This window comes from Hemiscyllium ocellatum, chromosome 7, assembly GCF_020745735.1.
Source record: "Hemiscyllium ocellatum isolate sHemOce1 chromosome 7, sHemOce1.pat.X.cur, whole genome shotgun sequence".
Lineage (NCBI taxonomy): Eukaryota > Metazoa > Chordata > Chondrichthyes > Orectolobiformes > Hemiscylliidae > Hemiscyllium > Hemiscyllium ocellatum.
Window position 1 is genome coordinate 61,567,878 of NC_083407.1, and position 25,461 is coordinate 61,593,338.

The 25,461-nt window shown below is 38.2% G+C and overlaps 1 protein-coding gene across 3 annotated transcripts in view; it reads right to left on the bottom strand.

The window, feature by feature from the left end:
* dcaf17 (ddb1 and cul4 associated factor 17) overlaps positions 1–25,461 on the bottom strand; it is a 51,014-nt gene that overhangs the window by 12,521 nt on the left and 13,032 nt on the right. For all 3 annotated transcript variants that reach the window (XM_060827258.1, XM_060827259.1, XM_060827260.1), the window contains 8 exons: positions 21,890–21,968; positions 20,504–20,593; positions 15,673–15,780; positions 13,923–14,028; positions 13,686–13,828; positions 8,100–8,209; positions 6,964–7,051; positions 3,479–3,559 (listed from right to left, as the gene is read on the bottom strand). In XM_060827258.1, coding sequence (XP_060683241.1) covers positions 3,479–3,559; positions 6,964–7,051; positions 8,100–8,209; positions 13,686–13,828; positions 13,923–14,028; positions 15,673–15,780; positions 20,504–20,593; positions 21,890–21,968 — 805 coding nt within the window. The remainder of the gene's footprint in view (positions 1–3,478; positions 3,560–6,963; positions 7,052–8,099; positions 8,210–13,685; positions 13,829–13,922; positions 14,029–15,672; positions 15,781–20,503; positions 20,594–21,889; positions 21,969–25,461) is intronic.

Sequence of the window (25,461 nt, forward strand, 5' to 3'; positions counted from 1 at the left end):
AGTGGTGTTGCGCAGGGACCTTTGTTGTTTGTAATATATATAAATGATCTGGAGGAAAATGCAAGTGATCAGATTAGTAAATTTGCAGACTAAATTTGGCAAAGTTATAGACAGTGAGGAGGTTTGTCAAAGGATATAGATAGATTGCAGATTTAGACACAGAAATGGCAGGTGTAGTTTAATCCGGACAAATGCTGGAGGTGACGCATTTTGGAAGATTAAATTTAGGTGCAAATTGTACAATACATGGCAGAACCCTTCAGGAGCACTGACATGCAGAGGGATCTGGGCATTCAGGTCGACAGATCCCTAAAAGTGGCAACGCAGGTGAATAAGGTGGTCAAGGTGGCATACAGCACGCTTACCTTCACCAGTCGGGACATCAAATATAAAAGTTGGCAAGTTATATTACTACTGTATAAAACTTGTCAGCCCATGTTTGGAATGTTGCATGCAGTTCTGTTCACCACACTACCAGAAGGACATGGATATTTTGGCGAGGGTGCAGAGAAGATTTACCAAGATGTTGCCTGGTCTGTGGGTTTTAGTTATGAGGAGAGGTTGGATAAATTTGGATTGTTTTAACTGGAAAGGTGGAAGCTGAGGGGTGATCTGATAAAGTCTACAAAATTATGAGAGCATCGATAGGGTGGATTGTCAGAGGCCTTTTCCCAGGAAAAGTTAACTACAAGAGCGCACAGGTTCAAGGTGAGAGGGGGTAAGTTTAGGAGAGAAGCGCAGGGAAAATGTTTAACAGAGAGTGGTGGGTGCCTGGAACATATTGCCAGTGGCGGTGGTGGAAGCAGGCACGTTAGGAATATTTAAGGCGTACCTTGATAGACACATGAATGGGAGACAAACTGAGGGATAGAAACAATGTATGGGCAAGAAGTGGCCGGTCCAAGTAAGAATTAGAAATTGGTGCAGGCTTGCTGGATGGAAGGGCCTGTTCCTATGCTGTATTGTACTACACATTGACATAATATTTGATTTTTCTATTTTACTGGTCACAACCTCAAGGTTTCCTATACTATATTCCATTTGCCAAGGTTTTGCCTAACTCACCTACCCCCTCCCATATCCCTTTGCAGACTCTGATGTCCTCACAATATAGTTTCTTATTAATGATTATATTATCAGCAAATCTGGCTACAACACACTTGTTCTCATTACTTAAGTCAATAATATTGATTGTAAAGAGTTAAGGGCAAATAAGAAACAGAACAGGTTTACAGACACCTTGTGCTATAAACTCTTAGATTGCAAACATGGTAATTTGGTAGTTTTGCCTTGCAGTATTTCAGGGGTGTCATTTTCATCCTCAATTGCTCTGGTATCAAGCAGATATGATGCTCTATGCAGAGCTTAAGTATCCTCTCACACATACACCAATAGAATGCTCACTTCACTAGCCATTAAACACAATGGTCAAGAGCTAGCCTGCTTCATCAACAATGTCTATACTGCAGGGCAGTATGCGGATGGGGAATTGGGGGAGCCAAAGTTTATTTGGTACTTCTCAAAATTGTGGAGCGACATAAATACGATGGGATGAAGCTGCTCTTGGAGGACATTCCCGGAATTTGTGAGCACTGACAAGCGAATTACAGGATTGAGCAATAATCAGGAGATGATTTTTTGAGAGGGCTAGATCCTGAGGCTCAGCGAAACTCTGAGGGTATTTTGAAGTACTGAAGATTTTAAAATATTCAGCCAATAAGTTTTCTTCCAGAATAGAATCTAACTTACTTTCTGACTTGCCAAAAATAAAGTGATTCAAAATTATTTCAACTGTTAACTTATATTTCTGAAGAGTTTGTAAATTAATTTCCATGTAACTATTTCTTCATGAATTCCTGTGGAACGAACATGAAAAATATCCGAATTCAGAATGGAATAAAACTCTTATGTACAAATCTGTCACATGGATTGTATGCATTAGAAAAATGTTATGATGATCAGATTCAGAAAGTAATCAATTTCATAAGAATAAATGATAAGCAAGATATAAAGGGCATTTTAAATTGAAAGGAGACTTAGGAGAGAACATTTCACATTTGGAATACTAAATTGTAGTGATAACTGAATACTGAGATGAGAAAACATGTAGCTATAAATGTGACACATTTGCTGCAGAGAATGTGAAAAAGGGCTTGTTCAGAGGAATTGAGGACATCTGTTCTTAGTGTCAATGGATCGGTGTAAATAAGGTGATAACGTGTGGCTGTACTTCCTGCTCACGCTGGAGGCGCGTATTTCACAATAGGATGTAGAATAACTAAATTGCTGGATTACATCAAAGATTCTTAACAAAATTCATACTCAAAAGGAAAAGAACTTGTAACTTAATAACTGGAATATGCATGCAATAGAACAATCCTGATAGATTTTCATGTATACCACACTGAGCAGATTTGAATTTATGAAGTTCAGTTCCCTCATCTTGACTGTGCTGGAATGTGAATGTCTCATTACCCTTACAGGTTTGGAAAAACTGACATAGTAAGGAAATTGGAAGGTGTTTATGCGAGAATGAGAGAGAGAAAACATTCTTCTGTAAATTACATTCATTGACTGAAGGGTTCAAGGGAGAGAGAGAGAGAGAGAGAGAGAGAGAGAGAGAGAGGTGGGGGGGGGGGGGAAGAGAAATGGAAGCTGGTGGAAAATTAACCCTTTATGGTCTGATTTGAATGAATGCTGGTTTGTCGTGGACTGAATGTTTGTGTGTTATTCCCAGTAGCTCAAGGTCCGAGAATGTGACAAATTTAATTTGCATTCTGGGAATCCAACATGATTTTAAAAGAAAAAGCCATTTTGTAGGACAATAGTACTGAACGTGCTAGCTGAGCAAGGTTACCTCATGACCTTTTCACCAATCTCTCATTATGATGTTCTAGCCAAAGCAAATTAACCATTTGGCTTGGCTGGATCTAGGTTTCCCACTTTGATGTGCCTGTAACTTAATTAGTCAAGTGTACATAGACCGACCAATGATTTTCTCTTCCTCTGCAAACTTTCGCCATTTTATTGCTGCTTATCTGATTAAGGACATGTGGCATTTTTGTAATTTTAATACCGAATTCTGTATAAAGACAGCTTGTTTGCAGCAATAAAGGGAGTAGCCTGAGAAAGCTCTGAGGGGTAACAGATACTCTGCTGATACTCTGCGAATGGTTTTAGAATCTGAGCTCAAGCCTGGTTTGTAGATATCTGTGATATAGTGTAGCATTGATGCCATTGGTAAACAAAGGTAATAACTTGAACTAAACTGTCTGCAAGAAGTTTATATTCCAGACTACCACAGAGCACGATCTCCGGAATGAACCGGAGAATCCATCAGGGATTCCCTAAGTTGTTTCAAATAGGTACTTTTACAGAGATAGTCAGTCAATCTCAAATTAAATTACACTGGTTTCAAGACCTGCCAATTATAAATAAGTAAGCCCTACACATTAATGCGTTCTAAATCAGCAATTACCTCATACTTGTCATCGTCTAATTGAGAAAATCTTCTTTTCACAACTCGACCATAAGCTGTCACTCTCACTGAGCTCTCCACCTTAAAGAGGGACATTTTATTGAACAGTTAAAATTCAACTTTCTTTTTATTAAATGTTCATCTATATCTTATACCTGCATAACTCTTCACAAAGTCAGCAAACATCCTAAAATTACTCTACTCAATAAATTTTATGAGCACAGATGCATATCTTTATTTATACAAGAGATATATGTCTGGGATGGTGCATACAATAGTAAATTAGCTTTGTTATCATGGCTGTGTATGTACAAGTGGAAGGATGTATTAAGCATACAGAGAAATTTGTTTTTGTTCAGTTCTCTGGGGCTTGGCTATGGTGTAGGATCTATGTATGTTCAGTGGTGGTTTAGATTATTATTCTTTTTATGTTTTAAGTATGATTGGTGTTTGCTTATTTTCATTCTGTGTTAATTTTATTTCTCTCATGGTGAATTTTCTTGATTTTGGATGCAAAATTATGCTAATTGAACCTTCAGGATTCTTATCACTTCTAGGCATAAACTGAAATATTTGGATTCGATTATGTCGCACAGTTGTATGTTTATTGAGGAAAAGGAAAGGCTCCCTTCAATTCGTGGCAATTATTTCTGGTAACTAGCACGTGGAAGGGTTGGGGTTGCTTCATTTTCTCAATAAGTTTAACACTTGCTCTAATTAGTCCAGAAGCTGATTATAGAGAAGAATCAGTAATACCTTGGAAATTGGTCCATATCTTTCCCTTGGTTGGGATGGGTACATTGCATCAGTGTGAGATGAGGGGAGCAGATAGTAATAGTGACATATTTACAATTTATTTTGGTGAGAATTATCTCCTCCTTCTGATAAAACTATGACCATCATGGAATATTCTCAGTTGAAAACAATCCTGTCACATGCAACATACTCATTCTATGCTCAAATTTTATCAACTGTCATTGGATAGCCCCACAAAGATTTTGCCCCATAATCAAACCCGGTCTTGGGTAGTGCACCAAGTAAATGACCTACTGCTGAAAGACATTAAGTCAATATCAATGTGTACAGGTTCAACGGCACTAATTAAATAACATAGTCTGACCTATGTTTGTACTTCAGTCATCACCAGCATAATTAGATCCTCATCACGTTGCAATTTGCATTATATGAAAATCAGGTGCTCTGTTTCACTGTATTATAAATAGTACTGTGCTGCAGCAGTATTTCATTGGCCAAAATGCACTTCGGAATATCTGGAGATTACGAGGTGCTAAATAATAGCTTTTTAAAATTGGATGGTAATTTCATATTTGCTCATAAAATTCCTCATACATTGGTATAATTGCAGCAGTTCTTCCAATTGGTCATCATAACATCAGTGAAAAGCTCTAGTATTCAAAAATGGGTAGGATGCAAGTTAGAGAACAGTTTATGCCAAGGCGTCAATTATGTCATTGAATGTCAAAGGAAGACAGTTAGATTTCTTTTGTTGCAGTGGTCATTGCCTGGCAATTGCCAATTAGTAACCCAAACTCTATTTTTAATTTGTTCATGGGACATGAGTTTTGCTGGTAAGGCCAGCATTTATTGCCTAATGATAATTGCTCTGAGGAAGGTAATGGTGAACTCCATTCTTGAATCACTGCAGTCTTTGGAGTTTGGACAGTCGGGAACAAGTTCCAGGATTTTGACTTTGTGATAGTGAAGTCACAATGATATATTCCAAGTCTGGATGGCGGATGGCTTGGCAAGAGTTTACAGCTGGTGACTGTACCATGCACATGTTGCCTTATTGTTCTGGGTGGTAGAGGTAACGGGTTTGAAGGTGTTGTTACAGGTTCCTACAGTGTATCTTGGAGATGGTACACATTGCTGCCAAGTTGGTAGTGAAGGGAGTGAAGGTTGAAGTGGTGGATGCAGTGCCAATCAAGTGACTGCTTTGTTCTGGATTGTACTAAGCTTTGAGTTTTGTTGGAGCTGCATTTAACCAGGAGAGTGGATGGTATTCCATTACACTGTTGAATTATGCATTGTAGATGGTGAACAGGCCTTGGGAGACAGGAGATAAGTTTCCCACAGAATTCCTAGCTGCTGACCTGCCCTTTTAGTCAGTAGTATTTGTGTGGCTGTTCCAGTTCAGCTTCTGATCAATGGTAACCCCCTAGATGTTGATAATGGGGGATTCAGTGATGGGAATGACATTGAATGTAGGTTTCCACTCTTTAGAGATAATCGTTGCCAGGCATATATATGCTGAGAATGTTACTTGCCACTTATTAACGCCAAGGCTGGTGCTGTTGTTGTCTTGCTGAATATGAGCATGGACAATATTAATATCTGAGGAGTTGTGAATGGGACTGAGAACTATGCAATGATCATTAAGTATTCCAATTTCTGACCTTATGCTAGGTGGAACATCATTGTAGGTGGTTGAGCATAGGACGGTACCCTGAAGAACTCCTGAGAGATATTTGTCTCCAACAAGCACAACCATGCTTCTTAGAATGAGGTATGACTCCAATCACTGGAGAATTATCCCCATTCCCGTACACCAATAGTGATTAATTTTGAAGCTCCTTGGTGCCACATCAAGTTACATTTTTCATTTCTCTCGTCCGATCTCTTAACATCTCCTTCTCTCCACCACATACAAATGTTCCCTTTACTTAATTTTAACTCACTAACCAGACCCCACCTATTTTACTTGCTCAAAATTGTTTACAGTACCAATGCTTTTCCAGTTCAGAAATCTGGAATGTTAATTTTGTTACGTAACTTCCATTTTCACTATTCAATATTCTGAAAAGGATTACAAGGTCCTCAATTTAAGCATTCCCCTTGCAAAGGTGAACAGGCCAGAGTCTGCCTTAGGCAGCAACCATTAGAAGGAGCTTAATCATCCTTGGTGTAATTGTGAGAAGAACGAAACATTATATCACTTGTCACTTTAAATAATAAATCTTATTCTTTTATATCTCAAAATCGTCCAGAAGACTGAATTAGTGTAACTGGCTGGAAAAAGACTTAACTTTCCTGAAACAGAGAGAACATCCCTGTCCAGCATATTCTTAGAAACAAGGGTACAAGAAACTAAGCACCTTTTCTTCTAAAGGATGAATATACAGGAACATCTAGTTTCAAATGGTTTATGGGTTATAGCAATGCATAAATCCAATTGTCTATGCAAACACAACTCTCCTACCATATCCAGCAAAAAAAGTCTTGCTTGTTCCTACAAAAGCAAGCGTAGTAAAAGAAATTCCCCGTCACCTCCCTCCATTGGCTGAGAATAAAGCCCAGCAAAGCCTTGACATAGTACACAAGATTCGACTCAGAGGCTTCAGGAATTGATAACAATGACATCACTAGCTAGCTGAAAGGAGGTTTGCTACTTCCCTTGGAACCCTGAGGAGTTTCCCAATTTCACAATGGATCAATGCAATTAAAGGTGGAAGAAAATGATTTACCTCTCTTTCTCTTGCAGAATAAATAGTAAAGGCTCGGAAAACTTGCCATCTCTGTAAACCTTCAGATTTTTCAGACAGCTGCAATACACTGGCAAGCAGCGTTAGCACAAGTGATAAGTCATGTTAATTTATGTCATAAAGGAAATATGTTTTCATACTTAATATTTACTTTTTTTAATATTTAAAGCTTTTCAATAACATTAAATGCTTTCAATTCAGTGAAAAATTCACATCAAGTTATCCTCATTAATAGACTGGCAATCAGCCCGATTGTGGAATAAGAAAAAGTACCTTTAAAAAAAACTGATGACATTTAACATTAGTCTTACTGTTACTTCTAAATTGACTTTAAATTTTATAATTCTTTCTTGCTGCTACTAGGGATAGTCAACTATTACTTTCATCTCGGGAAACTGCCGAAATGTCTCTTGTTCCCAGTTAATATTAACTGGGCTGGTTATGCTGCTGCATTCGCCTGATTATATGTTTGCTTTCAGTTTATTTTACATTATTCACATCTGGATATCTCATCTGTGAAATCCGGAAACTTACTTCACGACTAATTCTCAAATCCATCTAATGCCAGACAGATCATTGGTTTATTGAAAATCATTATAGCTTTGCTGTCAATTTGTGATGATGATATAAATAAAGCTTGTAACCATAATTCATAACCTTGCAATAAACAATTGTACAAAAATTACAATACATTACAAAATTCCAATCTCCTTAATGTGTAGTATAAAAATAAAAATTGCATTGTGTATTAAAGTCCACTGATCATATTTGTCAGGTTGAATCAATCTAGTCTCATTTCTCACTGGTATATTTAACTAACAATCTTACAACATTTCAAATTTCTGAGTGATGTTCTTTTTCAATTTCTTAGCCAGTCAAAAATTGCAGCAACTTAGATCAGCTATCATTTAGTATTTGTATTGGTCTTCCAGTATTCTCTGGGAGGCTGATTATGCACACATTCCTTATTATTTCTTAGCAAGAGGCCTCTTCACCCCATTTTCCATCCACATCTGCTTGAAAACAGATTGTATTTGAGAGGAAATGGAGATCTTTCTCTAAAAGTAATAATCAGCCAGATTTGCTGAACAAGGATGAAAGAAATTATACAAACTTACTTAATTTGCGTTGGTCCAATGTGCATGATCCTTCCAGAATCATCTGGATGAAAATATATCCAATCAGTATCTAATGAACAACACTGCATCTCCTGAATTCCATTCTCTGCCTAATTGGACAAAAATACATTTGATAGTCTGTGCCCCTCATAATATTTAATCAAAAATAATCAAACTAATCAGAATAGAAATCTTACTATGAGGGCAATGTCATTTTTTTGATCATTTTAATTAACAATTAAGCACTTTTGCATGCAGTTTTCTCACTGTGCTATGTTTTTACATTTAAGACTATTTAAAGGAAACACCTAATGGCCATCTAAAATGGGTATACAACTCTGGTTTCCCATTCACAATGCTTCTGAAATACAGTACAAAACTAACAGAGACACCACTTGTCCAACTGACAGTAAAACTCTCATTGGATATTCTGAAGGCAGTAGAGGGGGCCACCCCAACATTGGTAAAATACAAACGCAAAATGACATGAGTGTGGCTGCAACTGCCCACCTCCATAAAGTAGGTAACAGCCAGGACCATCTCCAATCCTGTCTTCATTCAGTCAGGAGGATCCAGCCCAAAGAAAATAGCAATAAAACGGCTTTGTTTGTATTGGAGAAAATAGCCTAAGGTTAATTCTAGACCAATTTTATTCTTAGTAAATACAAATGATTTGAACTTGCACACAATCTCAAAACATTGCTGTCAAGATCTGATAAAAACCACGAGATCTTAAAACATAGAAGCAGACGTAGGCCATTTGGCCCAAGAGGTCAACGGCTAATCTGATAATTCTCAACTCCACTTTTCTGCTTTATCGGTATAACTTTTGTTTCTATTAATGATTAGAAATCTGTCTTTATCAGCCTTGAATATACTTAAGAACTAAGACTCGACAGCCCTCTCTGTTAAAGGATTCCGCAGATTCATCATAGAGTCATAGCGTTGTACAGCATGGAAACAGATCCATTTGTCCAACTCGTCTATGTCAAACTAGATATCCTAAATTAATCTTGTCCTATTTGCCAGCATTTGGCCCATATCCCTCTAAACCCTCCCTATTCCTGTATCTGTCCAGATGCCTTTTAAATTTTGTAATTGTACCAGCTTCCACCACTTCCTCTGGCAGTTCATTCCATACATGCACTACCCTCTGCATGAAAAAGTTGCCCCTTACATTCCTTGAAAATTTTTCCCCTCTCACTTTAAATCTATGTTGTCTAGTGGAAAAAAAACCTTAGCTATTCGCTCTTATTCATGCCCGTCATGATTTAATAAACGTCTATGAGGTCATCCTTCAGTATCCGATACTCCAGGAAAAATAGCCACAGCCTCTTCAGCCTCTCCCAATTGCTCAAACCCACCAACCCTGGCAACATCCTTGTGAATCCTTTCTAAACATTTTCAAGTTTCACAACTTCCTTCCTATTGCAGGGAGACCAGAATTGAATGTATTTTCCAAAAGTGGCCTAAACAATGTCCTGTACTGCTACAACATGACCTCCAAACTCCTATACGGTATTGCTTTTCGGAAAGGCAAATCAGGGCAGGACTTATACACACCACTCTCTGAGAAAAGAAATTCTTCCTCATCTCTGTCTCATCTGGGCACCTCCTTACTCTAATATTATGCCTTTGGGTCCTTGGGTCCTAGTGTCGTCTTCTTTTAAATTCCAATGAGTACAAACACAACCAACTCAACCTCTCCTCAGAATCTCTCCACGCCCAGAATCAACATAGTGAACCTGCTCTGTACTGCCTCCAATGTCAGTATGTAGTTCCTAGCTGTGGTCTAACTTCTGCCTTGTATAGTTTTCACAAGACCTCCCTGGTTTTATACTGTGAAATAAACATCATGCTGGAAGTAATGAAGTAAAGATGCATTTATACAAAACATCTGTTTAATTTATTTTGGCTAGATAAGGGCAGTTATGTGCAACAATTTTGAATGGCAGGTAAGCTTAATTTCCCACCTCCATCCATTCCCTCCCACCAGCCATTTCCCTGCAAATGATATTCTTAGTGATATTCTCCTGAAAACAAAAACTAGCCAACTGACCTCATTAACTATCAAATTATGCTTACTGTCAGAGATCAAATGCAATTTTCTTACTGGCCTCCCTGTTTTCCAAGGGCATGGCAGCAAACAGTGTTACTGCCTGCAAGCTACCTCCTGGTGACAAGTGCAGCAGAGGATCAGAACTCCAAGCCAGTTTAAAGCTTCTCCACGGCTTTCTGACTTTATTCACAGGTCATCCTATGAATGGAACATCCCTCCAAAATTGTGGTCTGGTGTTAAAACTAGTAAGTTAAAAATGTTGGAGACAGGGCACCTCCATCTTTGAGTGTCCTCTTCCTCACCTTGTTGCTTTTATTGGTCTGTTAGCCTGCCAACTTCAAGAACCTGCTGCCATCCTTAATTGGATGGTGCTGTCTCCTTCTGAACATTAATTGGCCAACAGGCAGAAAATCAGAACCAGGTAACAGGTCCTCACACAGGGAAGATTTAGAGTCAAAGAGTCATAGAGTTGTACAGCATGAACACCGTCCCTTCGGTCCAACTCATCCATGCCAACCAGCTATCCCAGATAAATCTAGTCCCATTTGCCAGCATTTGGCCCAGATCCCTCGAAATGCTTCCTATTCATATACCTACCCTGATGTCTTTTAAATGTTGTAACTGTACTAGCCTCCAACACTTCCTCTGGCAGCTCACTCCATACATTCACCATCCTTTGTGTGAAAAGGTTATCCCTTGGGTCCCTTTAAAATCTTTCTCTTCTCACCTTAAACCCACACGCTCTAGTTTTGGACTCTCCCACCCCAGGAAAAGGCCTTGCCTATTTACCCTATCCATGCCCCTCAGTCTCAGACTCTCCAGGCAAAATAGCTTCAGCCTATTCAGCTTTTCGCTATAGCTCAAACCCTCCAACCCTGGTAACATCCTTCTAAATCTTTTGAACCCTTTCAAGTTTCACAACATCCCTCCTATAGCATGGAGATCAAAATTGCACACTGTTCTAAAAATGGCCTAACCAATGTGCTATACAGCCACAATATGACCTCCCAACTCCTATACTCCATACACTGACTAATAAAGGGAAGCATACCAAATCCTTCTTCACTATCCTATGTACCTGGGACTCCATTTTCAAGCAACTACAATCCTCCATTCCAAGGTCTCTTTTTTTTCAGCAACCCTCCCCAGGGCCTTACCATTAAGTGTATAAGTCCTGCCCTGATTTGTCTTTCCAAAATGCAGCACCTCACATTTATCTAAATTAAGTTCCTATTGGCTATCTGACCAAGATCCTGTTATACTCTGAGATAACCTTCTTTGCTGTCCAGTACACCACCAATTTTGGTGTCATCTGCAAACTTACTAACCATACTTCCTATGTTCACATCCAAAACATTTATATATGAATGACAAAAAGCAATGGACCCAGCAGCGATCCTTGTGGCACACACTGGTCACAGGCCTCCAGTCTGAAAAACAACCCTCCACCCCCATCCTCTGTCTTCTACCTTTGAGCCAGTTCTATATCTAAATGGCTAGTTCTTCCTTTACTCCATGAGATTTAACCTTGCTAACCACTTTACCATGAGGAATCTTGTCAAACACCTTAATGAAGTTCATGTAGGTCAAGTCCACCGCTCTGCCTTTATCAATCTTCTTCCTTCTTCAAAAAACTCAATCAAGTTAGTGAGACATGACTTCCCACGCACAAAGCCATGCTGACTATCCCTAATCAGTCCTTGCCTTTCCAAATACACATAAATCCTGTCTCGCAGGTTCCTCCAATAATGTGCCCACCACTGATGTCAGGCTCACTGGTCTATAGTTCCCTAGCTTTTCCTTACCACCTTTCTTAAATAGTGGCACCACATTAGCCAACGTCTATCTTTTTGGCACCTCATTTGTAGCTATCAATGATACAAATGTCTCAGCAAGGGGCCCAGCAATCACTTCCCTAGTTTCCCACAGAATTATCAGGTACACCTAGCATTTGTCCACCTTTATGCATTTTAAAAAAAAGATTTCAGTTGCACTCAAGCTAGGGAGGATTTCTGACCCCTTATCAGACAATGACAACAGGACTGAGAAATCTGCAGAGAAAATGCTGGCCATTGTCAGACAATAGCGAAAGAACTATGTGCGCGAGTGTGTGTTGGTTTGCTTACTGTTTAATTGTCATGTTCCTTTTTATGGCCCTATTCTTTCCAGCTTTTTTGGATCCGGAGTCCGACTTCAAAAAGCTGGTTAGTGAAGTAGTGCCCTCCATTAAAAACCACTAGGATTTCAAGTGGTCCTGTTGACTCAGTTAGAGATCCATGACAGCTATTGCTGCCTCAGAATTTGTGACCCCAAAATCTCGTATCTTGATTCACAGTTCGGAAAAATCGAACTAAAAAAGTGAAAGTTAGTTTCACCAATTTTATGTTCAGAGTGGGAAATGACAGATGTGAACATTGACTTAGCTGACAGTGGATTTTCAAAGGCACAAGAGAATACTGAGAGAACTAAGTATGCCCAGTCCTTGTTATCCGCTTATTTGCTACTCACGGATCTGCTTACTCGCAAAGTTGGCCCCATAGCCCTTATTGAATTTTCCCATTGTATTGTTCAGGTCCATACACAGTCTGCCTCAGAAAATATTGCATGATCCTTTGCAGTACATAGGAGAGGGCTTTAGTGCTAACCATATTTTCTTCCTATCCATGGAATGTCCATGCTCCTAACCCTTAACAAGATCTCAGCATAAATGGGAACACCCTACACTCTCAATATGGGAATCACTGACTTAAAGGATATCAATTTAAAATTCTCACTACACATGGGGGACAGGTTAAGAAGAATGTATTTGCTCAGTGTTACTAGAACAAATAAATGATTTGTTACAAAGAATGGTTGAGATGGATAGAATTACATCTTTTAAGATAGTTGGAATCAGGTCTAAAAGGAAGAAAGCAGGATTGTAGATTAGTTTTAGATTGATTAACAAGTCAGCAAATAAACCAAAGACTTAGGAATAGGAGAAAACCATCTGACCCTTTAAGCATGCTCTAGCGTTACATCTCCACTTTACTGTCCATCTAACATATCTAACTCAGTCTTGAATAAAGTTAAAGTCTCAAACTCTATTATCTTCTGAAAAGAGGTCCACACTCTAATATACCCCCAGAGAGAAAAAAAGAATTATCATCTCTTTTTTAAAAAAGAGGGCTCCTCATTCTTAGGTCCCTAGTTTTAATATCCCACACAAGAACATTCTCCAGGCATGCATCCTATATAGTTTCCTCAAGACCTTATATGTTTCAATGAAATCACCACTCATTCTTCGAAACGTCAATGGATATAGGTTATAAATTGTTCAATCTTTTATTCATAAGGTGAACCCCTCAACCCAGGAATGAATTGAGTGAAGCTTCTTGGATCAAGGTGAACTAAATGGATTCCTTCTGATTTCAAATCTGATCAGGTTCCAGATTTGTTTACAAACAAAGATGAGAAATTTCTGTATATGTGACCCAACAACAAAACCATGTTCTGTAACAAATGCCAAAACAATTGTGATACATTACCAGCTTTTTATCCTTTAAAGAATAAATGTGGTAGATGCCTTCTTGTTTGCGTTCATTAGGAGTAATGATATAATGCCAGGGATGTCCTCCAATCTGCAATGCACTTTTAAGACAAGATACTTCAAATAGGACAGGCGGACAATCTGTGAAAATAGGATTTCTTATGTTTACCTCGATAGGGCTGCCTGTTTATCCTAATTCTGCACAATACAAATTCAAAACGTTTTTAAAAAATACCTGTTATTTTAATATTACATGGAATTCCAAATGGAGAAGCACCCACAATTCCGGTTGTGTTGTTCCATTCACAATGTTGTCCAAGAATACATTGTTTCTGTGTAAACTGTGTAATGACAAGAATGTTGATATTTATTTGTAAAGAACAGTTCAGTCTGCTAAGTGAACTACTTTGATGTTTGCTCTAACTGTCAAGGTTATTACATGCTTTTAAAAAAAACAAAGTGATCGAGCATAGATTTCATAATGGTACACTGAAATTTCTCTTAGCTTTTATTTAATATCTACAAATTATAAAACAGTTAAACCAAAACAATATACAAGATAAAATAATCATGCTCTACAAATAACTTCTTACAAAGTAACAAAAACCATAAATAGTACACGTCATTCTGTTATAACGTATATTTCATTAACACAAATTTGCAGTAATGTGATTGACGAACTGGAGACACTGTTTCTAAAATGCAAACTTTTAAAACGTGTGTTGGCTGTAACACAATTACAGCGCCAACACTTTAAATGCTGTTTCTAAAGCACCATTTCTCTATTAAGCAGGGTTGCACAAGAATGCAACCATCACCTTAAAGAAGAACTGACTGTAGTTTTTATGATCATGGGAAGATTGTTTTGAAACATTTGGCCAGGCTCAACTTTATTTTTTTTATATTTTTTACTGCACCGGGACCTTTAAAACTATTACTCAGAAACCAAGGCAAAGAACCAAGATGGTACAAAATACAGCCAAAACTGAAAATAAAAAGTGAAATAAAAACATCACAAAATCAAATGTGATTAAGTATTCTCATCTTAAATTTAAAAATGGAAAGGTTGTAAGAGAGAATCATCTGAAATGTTAAAAAAAGTCTCAAGAGAGAAACAGTGGTGAACCTTGATCTTCATAATGTATTGTGAGAAGTGAGAGAGAAAGAAGTTGAACCATACTCTTAACATAGAAGGAACCAGAAAGTACATATATTGTAAAATATCAATAAAGTGCTGGAAGAAATTGAAGGTTAGAAGTGAAAGGAATCACTTATTAACATACATGAAACGTGGCTGAATAAGTAACACAGTTGCCTCTCGAATCAGAAGGTTGTGGATTCAAGTTGCATTTTGGAATTTAAGCACAAACAAAGTTGACAGTCTAGTATTCTCCAAAAGTAGTGCTGCCCAAGGTGAAGGTAATATTCTTCCAATGAGACATTTAAGTCAAAGGAGCATCCAATATTCTAATAGCATTAGCCTGTAATTGTACTAAATTAAATGTTGCTGAAAAGAGATAGAGGTTGAAGCATTTGTCTTGTGCTTACTAGAACTCAAGAAACAGACTTGAAAAAAAGAGACACTATTTTATTGACATAAATTTATTACATCTCAAATGTTGTGAATTTCCATCAAAAGTATCCTGACTTCATTTCCTGTTCTCATTAAGACCCAACTTTCAGTTCTTTAGCTCTTCGACTTCGCCTTGGGAAATGATTCTTATATCAAAGTCCAATCCAGAAGGGTATCAGTTTACCTTTGTTTAATCTGCCCTTGACTACTACAATACCTCACTTTATTCACCTGTTACCCTGATTATGCTTTTTGCACTTGTCAATCAAAACTCTCTCTGTGGTTAAATTATCATTGTTGTAAACTTCATGAATAAAGCGATGATTTTTCAGATTGCAGAGCTGTTCCAACTAATATGCTTCATGCTCAACAGATTCAGCAATCTCCAATATACACTGTATTCTTATTTTACCTTCTCAATAATCCACTGCAAACTGTAAAGCTTGACCAATCCCACGCTGTACATCACAATGAGTAAACCATGAGAAACAGTGGCATCGGTTACATTGTTTCCAAAAATCTATAAGTTGAAGAATACAGTATTAAAAAGTTTTACTATGTTATATCAATCATGGGCGTCACATTTTGGCATACTATTTGTCGAACTCATTGTTGTATTTAATATTGCAAAATTGAGTTGGTTTTCTAATTGAAACAACTTTAATTCATGGACTCCTAGTTTTGGCCAGAAACATACTTTTGGAAAATGTAGTGTCAATGTATAAATACAACCCACCGCCCATAAGTCGTTAACATACATTACATAGTCACATGTTTTAAACAGCTGCAATAGAATTGTAAACCACAATTATACAGAAACAAACTATTCATTTCAACTGATCCATGTCAGCTTTTACACTCTAGGGTGAATTCTTTTTTTTCTGACTTCTAACCCAACCCTTTAATGCTAAATTTGAAATTTTTCATTACCAGCCTAAGGACCATTAGAAACTGTCATATTTATCTCAGTATAACACTTTGTAATTCTGAAGACTTCCTCACCGCACACTAGAACCATTGTACGGTTTGATGTAAAACCCAAACTTTTCAATTCTGTCTGCATCGTGGGAATGTCAGTCTTCAATAGTACCTCACTGAATTCTAAAATAAAACAAAGAACACGGGATGCTGGAGATCAAACAAGATTTGCTGGTGAAACTCAGCCGATCTGACAACATTTGTGGAGAGTTAATGCTTCAAGTTTAGTGACCCTTATTCAGATGAAGAGTCTGAAGGACTCAGAAGTGTCACTGAACTTTAAAGGTTAGCTCTGCTTTCACTCTCCACAGACTTTTACAGACCAGCGGAGTTTCTCCTGATTGAATTTTTCAGCAATACTGAATGTAGATTCACAGGTTGTTGACATTTTCTGACTCATTAGAACAAGCAAGAATGTCAAATTTCACATGCAGTAAATTTGCCAATGGGTTACCATGGAGATTGCACCACTGTCCCTCTCTCTTTTGCTTAATCGTAAAAAGCCATGATGTCTGGATGTTCCTTAGACAGCACCTTCCTAACCAATGACCCCTACCATCTAGAGGGACAACAACAGCAAATACTTGGAAACACTACCACCTTCATGTTCTGCTCCAAGCCACTCACCGTTCAAACTTCGGGATATGTCATCATTCCTTCTGTGTCACTGGGGCAAAATCCTGGAATTCCCTTCCAAACAGCTTTTGTGGTTCTACCTAAAGCATAAGGATTAACGGTTCAGGAACGCAGCTCACAGAATGTGAGCAACCTACAATACCAGTCCCGATTGCCTTGACCCTTTCCACCCTATTTTCCTTATGAAATTAGAGGCAGATATTACAGGAGATGAAAGTGGGTGACACAGCTAATATTGTTAGTGCAGGATGGGATATACTCAGCATGAATGGGCAGCAACAGAGTCCATGCAATGTTAGTGGTATTGGTGAGTGTGAGCAAGTAACAGAAGATGTTGCATGCAATAGTGAGAGTGACAGCATGAGTTTTGGTGGGAGTTGGATGTAGCAGTAGAGTGTGGGTATTGGAGAGTGGATGGTGGCACTTACTCTGGAGGATTTGAGAAGGATGTTGACCTTCTTCCTACAGCAGAGCATTCCTCCAGATGCTGAGACTGCTTCAACATGGATTGCAACCTCTGAACAGGCTGACATGACCTCCACTACTGGTCCCAGGAGAGGAGAAAGTTCCATAGCTGCACTATCCCTCCAGCAGGAATTCCATGACCTGTCCACAAAGCAGGCTACTGAATTCCACCTGTCCAGCACATCCAGGGCAAATATCAGGAATCACCCAGGGCAGCTTTGGACTGTCAGCGCTTGTCCAGATGCAGAATTTTCTTTTTAAAGATGGCATAGATGCAAGGGATGATGGTGAATTCTGGGATATTTGTGAGGTGATTTGTTCCAGGAATGGTGCATAGTAAAAAGGAATAGAAATTGGAAGTGAGAGGTGCCATAGGAACATGGTAGAAAATTAATGAGGTGAAGTTGGAGAAAACTGATGGCAAGAAACCTTCAAAAAAAGCATGATGTAACACTGATTTAACCAAAATGATTCAGTCTAATATGTCTAATTTAAGATGTGATTCTGTGATTTGGAAACACCTGCTGAAAAATCCCAGGCGGTCGAGGAATTACACCAGCAACTAATTTAAGATGATGAGTCTGGCTCACAATATGACTCACTTAATTTGCTAGAAGTTATATATATTCATAGACTGGGGACCAGGTGTCTGCATGCAAACTGAATATCTTATTATTCACTTATGGGATGTGAGTACCCCTGGCTGGTGTGTTTATTTGTCTATTTATTGTCTATCCTAAATGCCTGAGCAAAGGCTACCCCCACCCCTTGCCTTGACTGAGGCCTGCTGACAACTATGATAAGGTTCCTAGCTTTGTGTCTGCACTAATCAGCATAGCAAGGTAACAGTAATATAAGCCTGGCATCTTTGCCTGAGGGAGAAAAGTGCAAAAAGGTCAAGACAAGGCAATGTAAAGCAGGGATGCTATGAGCATCTCGGTAGAACGTGAGACAGAGAGTGCTATGAGAACAAGAACAGGGCCCAAAGATGTAGTGTGGTCCAATCCATGGATTGGATGCGTGCCCCTGAATGCAGTGTGTCCCAACATCGCATTTCGTTTGACAGATTTGCTAAGTTGGGAGGCTAAGTATTAATGAGACGTATTGGGCTGTTTGCAGGCATTTTAACAACCAATAATCAATCAGTCAGTTGGCAACTCACTCTACCTAGGGAGAATTTCACCATGCTGCTTGGAAAAAGTATAAAAGATGGTTGAGATGGGTGTCACCGCACTTGTTATCTTATTTGACCACACATAGTCATATTGCTCAAATCCCAACAATATTCTGCCCTAAATTTTGAGTTTTACAGCACTGGCTAGCTGTGTACTGTCAGTAATCTGCCTATTGCAACTGACTGAAAGAACATGATGTTTGATATGATCGGCCAAATGTTGGGACTTAGAGTCCAACATACAGGCATAACATGGCCGGGTGCTCTGGTTTCCTCCCACAGTCCAAAGATGTGCAGGTCAGGTGAATTGGCCATGCTAAACTGCCCGTGGTGTTAGAAGAAGTGGTAAATGTAGGGGTATGGGTGGGTCGTGCTTTGGCGGGTCGGTGTGGACTTGTTGGGCCGAAGGGCCTGTTTCCACACTGTAAGTAAGTAATCTAATCTGAATACCTAGAACAATCAAGAATCAACCAAGCAACATCCTGTTCTCAAAGTACAATTTCTCACTCCCTTTGAAATTTACAATCTTGCTCATGTCCTGTTAAATATAAAATGAAAAGTTTCAACAGCACCTTTCTTTTTAAGGTAACTTTCAGGTTGTCTAATATCAATTCACTGTTGCAAACTGATGCACAATCTTCCAAAGACAACCTACATTATTGAACAAACTCAATATTAATTTACCACATTGTTATTCCATACTTACAAACATAAGACTAATGATTTCATCTTGAAATTTTATAGACTGCAAGTGGCACCGATCATATCATAAAACAATAGTTTATCCAACTCAATGTTCTAGACAATCTAAGGAAACCCAAAAATGTATAGTAGAACCTCTAGTTTGAGGTCCTTCAGTCAGCGTGAGCAGTGGTTCGCTAAGTCACTTGACTATTTGAATGCAGGCAGTGGCATAATGATAACATCACTATATAATCTAAAAGCCAGGCTGAAGCTCTGGGGACAGAGTTTCAAATTAATTTTCCCAGCTGATGGAATTTAAAGTATAATTCATAAATCTTGATCAGATATTAGTCTCATTAATGGCGACCATGACATTATCATCGATTGTTGTAAAAGCCCATCTTGTTTATTAACTTCCTTTAGGGAAGAAATCTGATCATAAAATCATAGAATCCCTGCAGTATGGAAGCAGGGCCATTGAGTCTACATCAACCCTCCAAACACTGTCCCTCTCAGACCCAACCCCCCTAGCCTATCGCAGTAAACCTGCATTTCCCATAATCCACCTAGCTCGCACATCCCTGGACACCAGGGGCAATTTAGCATGGCCAATCCACCCAACCTGCACACTGGGAGGAAACCAGAGCACACAGAGAAAACCAATGCAGACATGGGGAGAATTTGCAAACTCCACACATAGACATAGACAGTCACCTGAAGGTGAAATTGAAAAGACCATGCAGAATAACAAGTTTTTTTAAACAATTCAGTAACGTAGAAGCAAATGATAATGAAGTGAGGAACTCCAAGTCTTGATGTGAGAGAGGTGGATATGGGCAGTCTGAGGCGGTAGACTTGAGTCTCAATGAGATGAGACGGAGAGCATGCACGAAATAACTGAATGACAATTTATTTCTCAGAAATGAGTCAGGTCCAGCTGCTAGGATCAAGGTCTAACCACAAGAGGTAGCTCAGAGTGTGTAGTCCACACGCACAGAATAAAAATCAGCCAAATATAAACGATTTGTATGTGCAGATGGTCAGCACAAACTACTGAGAGCTGCAGACAAGCCATAAATTGGATGAAATCCTATTCATGACAAATACATGACATACATGAGAAGATATAGGGAGAAAAGCTAGTTTTACATAGATTGAGAATTCACTGTTTTATGGATTCTCAGATCTAAACAATTCGGTTATTGGGGTAATTGTTAAATCAGGGACAGAAAACGTGCAGGAAGTAGTTTTGATGTAATTAATGCAAATTACAATATAGAGATCCTTTCAAAAAAAAGAAACTTACATTTTTATCAATAGCCAGCATTCCTACAAATCTAAGAGGTAGAACTCTGAACAGAGCTAAATGTAAAAGAACTGAGTGTTGAATTCCAGCCTGAAAGACAGTAACAATTGTTATTTAAAGTAAGGCAAACAGAAAACAATCCAATTTTTGTAGAGCAAGAAACATTCCAATATTCAACAATTCTAAATCAGGGATCACCTTGTCCCAAGAGAAGTAAAGAGAATATCCTCAGGCAGATAATTCATTTGGGTTCAACATTGCAAGTGTCATGTCAATTTGGGTATCACAAGGGATCTCTTGAATGTATTTTAAACATACCAGGAGTTAAATTAAGTATTAGTGCAGATGTGCTGTCTGCATACCCGACAAGTATTGGCTCACTGAACCCCATGTTGCTACTCTCGGTACAGTAAGCGATATATACACAAAATGTGAAGGGTGCTGAGTTATAACTCTAGTACAGTCAGCTTGTATAATAATTTATCTGCTATTTTACTTTAAAACTAGAACATTTTAATAGCACAACTAAAGCCAGTTTATGTAATAAATAAGCTGTGCAAACGTAGGTTTAAAATTAAACACCACAAACAGATAATAGGAAGAAAAGGAAGGTCTTTTTAAGAATGCCTTCAAGGGCCAAGTAATGAGAATCGTTTGTACATTAATGAGTTGCACCACAGTGTGACAAGAGTAACTATAGCCTGCAATACCTCATCCAGTAATTTCAAAGTAGTGATAGATTCCCTAGTTGGAAGCAAAGTAGTTCCCTGATGCAAAAAAAAAGTCTAAATGTGCTTTCTCTGCAGATAGCTTAAAAGCAATTTGGTCAAATTAATTAATCTATTTAAAACATTTTGCCAAGTTGATTTCCTTAAGGTATTGTTTAATGTTACTCATTGTTTGTTACCACCCCGCACATGAGGATTAAACATTCTGGTGTAATCATTACGAATTGGTCGAATACTGCCAAAGAACAACTCTCGTTCTCGTTTGGAAATTTACCAATTTTCTGAAATGGGTTGCATTAAAAAAACTGCCATTAAATTGACGCAGTAGCCAGTATTCATCAAAATTAAGTGATATTTATTGAGTGCATATTGCAATTATAGGTAGCAAATGCTTTGTAGAGAATTGCTAACAACATTGTTAATCTTCATCTGCAGAAAGACATAAGTAGCACTACAGCAAAAACAAAAAAAATGTCTTTCACAACTTAGTCATTTCAAAAGTCTTTCCTCCAAGCATGTTCAAAATGAATGTTGACTATTAACAGCAGCTAATTAGCAACACCAAGAAGCAGAGAATTCCAGAAAATTCAGTGTAGTTTTATACCAAGATTGCACTTAAATCATCACCTCCACACTGTAGATCATCGCCACAACTCACCGCTCTAGCTACAGCTGTAACTTTATTCTGTGTAGTCTTGGCTACTATTGTCTCTTGAGTATCGTCCCAAGTCAAATACCTGTTAATTATAATTAATTGTACAAACATCATAGAACATCAAATTATACAGAGTCTGAAACACAAGTAGGCAATTTGGCCCAACTAGTCCATGTTGATGTTAGATCCTCAAAAGCTTCCTCCCATCACTGTTAGTTTAACCTTTACAGTAAGGCTTTCTGAAGTGGAAGTTGAGACCCTACACAAGGTTATGAACTCCAAGGCAGCAACGGCCACTATGGAGCTGATTCCATTACAACAGCTGTGCTCACATACTAACAGACACCTTCACCCATACCCTCCCTCCCCAGACATCAGTTCTGACTGGTATCACAAGAATTTTCAAGACTTGAACTGAAGTCACTGTGGGGAAAGGTTTGGGAAACATTGCTTTAAATCATGCTCTTTTATTCTTTTCTTTCTCATGTATTTATCTAGCTTCCCCTTACTGCATCTAGGCTATGTGTTTCAATTACTTTAGTTATGAAGTTGAAGGTGCGTACTGTATTTAAGAGAGAGTGAATGCTGTTCGGCACTGACAGCTTACAACAGCAGTCTCAGAGTATACTGGAAAATTGAAAATATGTAACATTTGGCTGTGAAATACATACCTGAGTTGGTTGATTGCTGTTTTGACAACAATTTGAATTTAATCAGTTTAAATAATACCCCAGATACTACAATCCAATCGCGTTTGAATTTATTGTTTTGCCAACATCGAACCAATGAGATGATTCAATGTTAGGGATATAAAAAAGGCAGGCTGTTTGAAAATCAGACAGAAACAACTGCCATTGAGAGAAACCCAAGACATTGAAACATTCTCGATCAAAAGGTACCTTTTCATATGGAACATCTTCACAGTAAAAAGAAAGAAGACGATCAAGGGAGATCTTCAACCAGAAGAAGAAAGACACTGAAGGCAGTGGCCACAGAATGGTTTTGAAATTAAGTTTCTGTAATTTTAATAAGTGTTTTATTCGAACAGTATATTGTTATAGAGTTGGAGGCAGGTAATAAGCAGTTAAGAGAAAGGGGAGCTAACAGTTGTAAATAGTTGTCGTTTAATGTTCACTTTTAGAATTAAAGAATAAATTTATATTATTTTCTTTAAATACTGGAATTTGGGAGTTCTCTATTTTAACAGATTATGAGGCAAGGTGAGCTTTTCTGGATGTTTGATCTAATTAACAGAAGTGTTCACTGCCCATGTCGTAACACTCCATGTGGTAGCACATTTCATATATTGAGCATCTGTTGGGTAAATAAGCTTTTTTTCCCTGAATCCCCCATTGTATTTCTTAGGGAACAGCTTCTTTCTGTTTTTATTTCTACCTATATTTGAATTCCCCTCAAGTACCAAAATCTTTTACCTTGCCTATTCCTAACATTTGTAACCTCTCAATTCTAGTATCATCTTTGTAAATCTTTTTTTGCACCTTCTCCAATACCTCTACATTCTTTTTAACACTATGCATGATGCATAGTAAAGTAACTGTCATCTATGTATTTTTAAATCAACCTGTTTGGGTGTGTTATGACACATCTCAGAAGAAGATGACATGAATGTAGGCTCTACCAGGGACACTACCACTGTACCACAGAGCCTTACTGACTCTATATACTCTACATACATATGTATCTCTGTTTCCAATTGTAGCCCAAGCTTTTATAAAGTTTGCATTATTTATTGTTTTTAAGTTCTATTCCTCTAGCAATGAAACTCAGTGATTGGTTTGCTTGGTCTAATTAACTTGCATTGGTAGTTTTGGTTATTTATGTACCCCATAACCCAAGATCTCTTTGCTCTTTTGTCCATTAAGAATGTTAATATCCAGCAGTAGATGGCAGCTTTGACTTATCTACCAAAATGATCTGTCTCACCCATATTTGATCAAAACTCACTTGTCAGTTAAGGACTATCTTGAGCACCATTTTGTCACACTTTGGTCTATTATCTTCACAGATTTTCAGCTTGTTTTGCTAAACCATTAACATGAATCATCAACAGCTGGATTCCTAGAAGCAACGGAAAGCATCTTTTGCCAGTCTGTATAGCTGAGCTTAACCTTTACATTCAGTTTCTGCTTGTAGAAATCTTGCTATTAACTCTGCCACGTTTTGCCTGATTCCATACAGACATTTTTAATCAATCTATTCCGACATGTTATGACACATCTATGGAGCAGATGGGACTTGAACCAGACCTTCTTGCCCAGAGGAAGTCACACTACCTCTGTGCCACAAGTACCATTCTGATTCAATATAGACTGACCCTAAGTCAACTCTATTATGTGGAACTTATCAAAGGTTATTTTAGAATTCAAATTTATTACATCCACTACACTATCCTTGTTTAATCTGTTAGTTCTTTGTAAAATTCTAAACGGTTGGCTGAGCATAGCACTCTCCATTGAAAATAATCTCCATTGTATTTTCAGTTTCTAGTTTTTATTATTACATCTGTACCAATGATTCCTTAATTTTTTTGTTACCACTTATGCTTAATTAACTTATGTATAGTTTCATGAATTCAGTCTATGGCTGAAACTTTCCCCTCCATTGAGGGTGTCAGAAGGGAAAATAATTGGTCGAGTTTTCCTGTAGACAGAGAGATAGAGAGCGACAGAAAGACAGACAGAGAAACAGAGAGAGAGAGAGAGAGAGACAGAGTGATAAGGTCCGTGATGTATTTGACCCACCACAAATTAAGGTCCTTCATTACTCAATTAATGGTTACTTACAGGCCTCAATTCACCACCTCCCTGATTACCTGCTTTCCAGGCGTGTGGGATTGATGACCAGTTTCAAAGGATAACTTGACTATTGGGTTGGTGGAGAGGCCTCCAGTTGCCCAATCAGCGGGCTAACCAACACCAGCCTTTGACTCCAACTCCCTTCTCCCTAAACATAGACTTGGCTTCCTGTCAATGGATCCACCAAGGAATAGGACTCAACCAGTTGTCTTTAGGTTCCAGAAGCTGCTAGCCAATCTCAAAAACAGTAAGAAGGTCTGCAATAGGCTGGGAAACTCACCCATGCTTACGTGCCAGCATTTAATAAGCTGAATGGAGCAGAATTAGTTGCATATTCTCAGCACTGAGGTTGGCATGTTAGGCACCAACATGCCCACCCCAACACATTTCAAAAAAGGTAAAATTGCTCCCTATATCCTTTATGATGTATGGAATCATAGTAGCTGCTTTCTTTACTATATTTTTTTCTAATACATTGTTTACACAAGTAATGTTGCTGCCATCTCTTCGCCAAATGTTGTTGTTATGTAGAAGCAAGCTATTCAGATCAAAGGTTTATGCTCTCAGTTTGATCTCTTTGTCTATTTTATGTCTTTAATTGTTTTTTGTTCTCTCAGTTTCACCAGGTCTTACTCAGAGTATTGTGGCTAAGTCTGGACACCACAATATAGGAAGAACAGCAAAGCTTTGGAAGAGGGTTCAGTGTCGATTAATTAGAATGGAAGCACGAATTCATTTACATGAAGAAATGAAAGAAAC